The sequence below is a fragment of the Herpailurus yagouaroundi genome, unplaced genomic scaffold, assembly GCF_014898765.1.
Source record: "Herpailurus yagouaroundi ecotype Mexico unplaced genomic scaffold, PumYag 67681, whole genome shotgun sequence".
NCBI classification, from domain to species: Eukaryota; Metazoa; Chordata; class Mammalia; order Carnivora; family Felidae; genus Herpailurus; species Herpailurus yagouaroundi.
Window position 1 is genome coordinate 2,493,068 of NW_024420481.1, and position 6,000 is coordinate 2,499,067.

The 6,000-nt window shown below is 42.9% G+C and overlaps 1 protein-coding gene across 3 annotated transcripts in view; it reads left to right on the plus strand.

The window, feature by feature from the left end:
* FRMD7 (FERM domain containing 7) overlaps window positions 1–6,000 on the plus strand; it is a 54,383-nt gene that overhangs the window by 44,459 nt on the left and 3,924 nt on the right. For all 3 annotated transcript variants that reach the window (XM_040468062.1, XM_040468063.1, XM_040468064.1), the window contains 4 exons: window positions 1,743–1,838; window positions 3,242–3,405; window positions 5,322–5,390; window positions 5,501–5,576. In XM_040468062.1, coding sequence (XP_040323996.1) covers window positions 1,743–1,838; window positions 3,242–3,405; window positions 5,322–5,390; window positions 5,501–5,576 — 405 coding nt within the window. The remainder of the gene's footprint in view (window positions 1–1,742; window positions 1,839–3,241; window positions 3,406–5,321; window positions 5,391–5,500; window positions 5,577–6,000) is intronic.

Consider the following 6,000-nt stretch of genomic DNA (forward strand, 5'->3'; position numbering starts at 1 on the left):
ATTTTGTCCTACCCCGAATCCAGTCAAAGAATACTTGTGTACTGAGTACTTCCTACGTGTTCTTCATTCATTGTATTATTATTTTCTTTTTTAAACAAAACCAGCTTTACTGAGATATAATTTGCATGCCATAAAATTCATCTGTTTTAATTGTTCAATTCAATGGGTTTGAGTATTTTTACCGAGTTGGGCAGCAGTCTATTCATTCAGTCTTCTGTCAGTATAGTTATCGTACATCCACCCTATGCAGACGCTAGAGGTACAGAGGTGAGCAGGAATTATCCTGACTTCATGGACCTTGCATTCTAATAGGGGGAAGACCGACAATGAAACAAGTAATTTTATTTGTTATTATTTTTTAAGTTTATTTGTTTTTGACATGAGCATGAGCATGAGCAGGGGAGGAGCAGAGAGAGAGGGAGAGAGAGAGAATCCCAAGTGTGGGGATTGATTCATGAATCGTCAGATCATGACCCGAGCCAAAACCAAGAGTCAGCTGCTTAACTGGCTGAGCCACCCAAACACCCCTAAACAAATAATTTTAAACAGATACAATGTACTTGTGCTTGAAGAAGTGTGGGATGCTATGATAACACATGGGAAGGGACTTGAACATTTAAGCTAAGACCTGAGGAAGTTGTCCAGATCGAAGTGAGGGCTGGCAGGTGAGGGATGGGGTTCCAGACAAAGGGCACACAGACAAAGGCCCCGAGAAGGGTAAAGGATGACATAATCAAGAAACTAACGTTAAGCGTGACCTGTGGCTCCTATAATTAAGACACTCACAATTTATTTTGAGAGACCAGAGCAATAGTGATCAATAGCAGCCAGTAAGTAATCAAAACCTAATTTATCATATTTATTTGAAGTTGTGCAAGTATACACAACAAACTAATAAATGTGGTTATCTATAGAGAATGGATAGATAGGTACAGAGGGACAGAGATAGGAGTGATGGTGATAGGAGCAAGGTTTCTCAATGTCTATATTTCTGTATACCTTTGATTTTTGGAGCATGTGGGCAAACAAATACCGGCTAACCGACAGATCAGCCAACCAACCAACCAACTAACCAACTAAAAGACCTAAATGGTTTGGGAAGTCCACTATAGCCAAGGGAGTTAAGAGGAGTTAGAAATGGGTGTAGGCTGTCATAGTTATACAGAACGCTTTAGCGCGGGTGCTACCAGACTGGCAAGAAAGCTTGGCTATGGGGAAAGCAATTCTAGGTAAGGAGAATGAGGAGCCCTCTCTCTGGGAGGGAAGGTACAGAGTTGGATGGAACACTGTTTTCTAGGATCAGTGGGATAGAAGGCTGAATATTCAATATAGTCGAGGCAGGAAAACCCAGCCAAAAGTGTTTAGACTTGATGATGCATGTAGTGAGGAGCTATTGAAGGTGTTTGAGTAAATGGAGTGGCAGTTGAATGTGAAAACGTAGGAAGGGGCGAGATTAGAGAAACTATTGCAGTAATCCTTTTCTACTGTGATCTCCCCATCCTGGCTGGAAACCTTTCCCAGGTGTACCCCTTCTTGCTGGCATTTCGGAACGGCCCTGTGTCCCACCTGGAATGCCTTCTGCGGCCCATAGCCTCTGCCTAGTACAGCAGGATCAGTATGTGCAAGAGATAGATCAAGGATGGTCCCATGCACAGAAGTGCATTTTCTAGCAGGTTCTCATTGTCTTCCAAACCAGCTTTTGCTGACATTCACCTTGAAGTCTGCCATGTGTTTCATTATAGGGAAATACAAAGATCAATACTTTCAACTGGGCTAAAATCCGCAAGTTGAGTTTTAAGAGAAAGCATTTTCTCATCAAACTTCATTCCAACATTTTGGTAAGTAGCTTTATAATAAATTCTTCTACTTTTGGTTCACTTGGGATTTCTTGGTTGTTTCAGCAAATTGTTTGAATGTGGGTGGTGAAAGCTGGCTGGCCCTGAGGGGTGATGTACTCCCTCTTTTGCCTCTACATAAATAAACCAGAGCGTTAGTCATATTTCTACTCAAGGCAGAACACCAAGAAATCCTATTGACAGTTCAGAACGAATAAAGTAGTAGGAAAATGGGGTGGCTGGAATGAAAGACAAGTCTCCTTAAAAAAACATTTTTTTTTCCAGGGATTTGAGAAGTCAAATGGAAGTGAACAGATCTAGGACTATGGACATATTTATTTGATGTTATCTGCCCCATTTTATAAAGTATTTTCATGCCTCTTCATTAAACAAAAAATAACTGAACACCTACTACATGCCAAATAATTGAACACCTATTTGCCAAAGCAAGACGTAGGGAGCTTTGGGTGTAGATTAAGCAAAAGAAGGAATTGCCGGTCAAGGCCGCATTGTTCGGGGTGAGACAACGATGCTACAAAGGATGTCCTTTTGTGACCATAAAGGAAATGAAAAATGTGTATCAACTCATGTTTTGACCTACAGAAGATTCAGTAGCTTGGGCTGCATCCTCTGGATCTTAGCCTTGCGTAAAAGCGTTTGTTTGAGCACTTCAGGAGACTGTATCCAGTGTGAGGCTTGTGGAGTGTCCCAGGGCTGCATGCAGGAACCTGAGAATGAACAAAAGGAGGTGGGGGGGGGGGGTCAGCAGAAAATAGGGCTGCATGCATGCGTGGGCAAAGGCGGGTATATAGTGGGTCGGAGGATGGAGGAAACTTGAACTTTAGGTCTGGAAGGCTAAGCTCCCCTAAAGCAGATTAGAATATGCTAAGTGAGCAATACAGAGCATTGTCGAACAAGGCAGCATAGAGAGGACAAAGTGTTTCTAGCTGATATGTTAAAAAAGACTCCCACACGTGTAATCATCCTATAAAGCCTACCATCTGTAAGGAAATCCCCTCCCCCCCACCCCGTTTCCTGTTGGTCATTTATAACTTCTTGTCACCTTGAAAGGATGTCCTTTGATGTTCATTTTAACCTAATTTACAACTTCATAAAAAGGTTCCTGGCAGAGAAGTGGGGTGGGTGGGTAAACAAGCGTTTGAGGTGAGGGGGCTGCAAAGCGAGATGGGCTTCTTAGAGAAGGCTCTGTTTTTGAGCAGTGGCCCTGTCCGTTCCTCGGAAGGTGGCCAATCATTTGCTTTTAGTAGGTGTGAAGCCTGTAGGGAGCCGAGTGGAAAATCGGAAGCTGCACGGGCCCTCGGACCGATGGTTTGGATAGCATTGGGATTTGAAGTTCTTTGATAGTCATGAAGGGTGTTTCGCTTAATGGAAATTGGTTTATACAGGTGTTGTGCAAGGACACCTTGGAGTTCACCATGGCCAGCCGAGATGCCTGCAAGGCTTTCTGGAAGACTTGTGTGGAGTACCATGCTTTTTTCAGACTTTCTGAAGAGCCCAAATCAAAGCCCAGAACCCTACTCTGCAGCAAGGGCTCCAGTTTCCGCTACAGGTAGTGAAATATTATTGCACGTGGGCATACTGTACACGCAACTTCTTTTCAGTGGCAGGGAAGGCAGTAGGAGGAGTTGAATTCTAGAAGCAATACAGAATCCGTTTAAGTCACTTAAAGGGTGACACCCTTTACGGCTCATTCTCTGTGTGACACATTAGGTCAATATTTCCTAACCGGGAAGGAGGAGGAGGGAAGCATCCTAGCAAGGGGTTAGATCAGAATATTGGCAAGCATGAGGAGCAGGGAGCAGACACTGTTTGAGAAGACGTATTTAATGAACCTATTGTTTTCTTTATATGAACGTGTATGCAAGCCATGGAAAGGGCAGCTCAACAACATCCGTTTGGTGGTGGTTAGGCAAGAGATAGCGTGAGAAAACACTGGAAGAATGGAAGCGAGGTCAAAATAAGATCTTGTTTTTACTTGAACGCACCAGCCTAGTCACTCTTTGGAAGAGGCTTTCAGAACTCTTAGCTAAGGTAAAAAAAAAAAAAAAAAAATCCGAATTGAATATTTCCCATAGGGGATTTTCAAATAGTGGAGGCCTGCCTCAGTAAGAACTGAGGAGATTTTAAAAACATACATATTTTTGATGGAATCTTTCCAAAATGTATTTTACAAATCCCTGCCTCCTTAAACAGATGATACTGAGCATATTTTGCCCTTTTCTTAATGACCTGAGTTATTATAAACATCACTTATTAACCTGCACAGGCAGCTGTAGTGCAGTGATGGCCTCAGGGCGGGAGAGGAATGTCAGTCCCTGCACCCCAGTGATAAATGGCTCAGAGTTTTGGGGCTTTATTATTTTTGTGATTTCCTTTTTGGCTTTTGTGTTTCTCCCAGCTGGCTTTCTTTGTTGGTGTGTGTCTGGCTGGAGCAAACCTCTTCTAATGTTTTAGTTAGCTGTTTTTCCTCTGTCATGAATTGGGAAACCAGATAAATAGCCTTATTAGAAATTGTGTATGGGGGCGCCTGGTGGCTCAGTGGGTTAAGCGTCCGACTCTTGGTTTTGGCTCAGGTCATGATCTTGTGGTTTCCTGAGTTTGAGCCCTGCATCGAGCTCTGTACTGATAGTGTGGAATGTGCTTGGGATTCTCTGCCCTTCCCTGCCATTCTCTCTCTCTCTCTCTCTCTGTCAGTAAATAAACTTTAAAAAAATATTAAGAAAAAAAGAAATTGTATCTAAATTTGTAGGTAGGGAAAAGGCCTTCATAGGAAAGTATATTAGTTTTCAAGGCCAGATTTTTTAACTGTTATATAGTCCTGTTCAGAAGCTTTTAAAAATTTCCTGGGCTCTGCGTAGATGAGGTTGATATATGCCTGATATTTGGATAAGTGGGTATTATTCTTAATTACTGTGACGGTCAAAGATTCATGGCATATGTCATTCATGTGGACTCGACTTCAGCAGTAAACGAAGCTTTCAAGTTTTAGTAGCCTACTGGCTTATGGCTAGTGTTAATAAAATGTCTATCTCGGGGCACCTGGGTGGCTTAGTTAAGTGTCCAACTTCCACTTGGGTCATGATCTCACAGTTCGTGACTTCAAGCCCCTCATTGGACTCTGTGCTGTCAGCAGAGAGCCCACTTCAGATCCTCTGTCCCCCTCTCTCCCTGCCCCTCCCCCACTCACACTCACTCTCTCTCAAAAATAAACATTAAAAAATTTTTTTAAGTGTTTATTTTTGAGAGAGAGAGAGCAAGCAGGGGAGGAGCTGAGAGAGGAAGACACAGAATCTAAAGCAGGCTCCAGGCTCCAAGCTTCCAACATGGAGCCCGACGTGGGGCTCGAACCCACGAACCGCGAGAACATGACCCGAGCCGAAGTTGGACGCTTAACCGACTGAGCCACCCAGGCTCCCCCCATCAAATCTTTTTTAAAATAAAATGTCTGTCTCATTCTTAAAATAGCGGAAGAACCCAACGGCAGCTTTTGGAATATGGAAAGAAAGGGAGGTTGAGGAGCTTACCATTCGAGAGGTACATGGTTTTCTCTCTCTCGCGTTGATTTTAAGTTGAATTAGAGAATTACATATGTTCTGTAGGTGCATGAAGACCATTTCAATTCCTTCTCTGTTTGGGGATTTCAGGAAACATTACCCATCTCAGTACCATGAACGGCAGTGCAGGTCGTCACCAGACCTCCTCTCTGATGTATCAAAACAAGTAAGGTTTCTGAAAATTCTTTCTGCTTTAGATAAATGTAATGCATCTACATTTCAAATGCTTTTAAGATTTGATTCTGCCAGAATCTCCCAGTGTGTAAAAAGGTGACTGTTTGAATAGGCTGGTCTCCTAGGGAGATCTGTCAGCTCAGTCTTTCCAGCCAATAGAAGACCATTTAATAAATGACCACTGGTGTGTACCTCATAGACTGGAAGGATATGGCACATTTTTATTTATTTATTTATTTTTTTAATATACGAAATTTATCGTCAAATTGGTTTCCATACAACACCCAGTGCTCATCCCAAAAGGTGCCCTCCTCAATACCCATCACCCACCCTCTCCTCCCTCCCACCCCCCATCAACCCTCAGTTTGCTCTCAGTTCTCAACAGTCTCTTATGCTTTGGCTCTCTCCCACTCTAA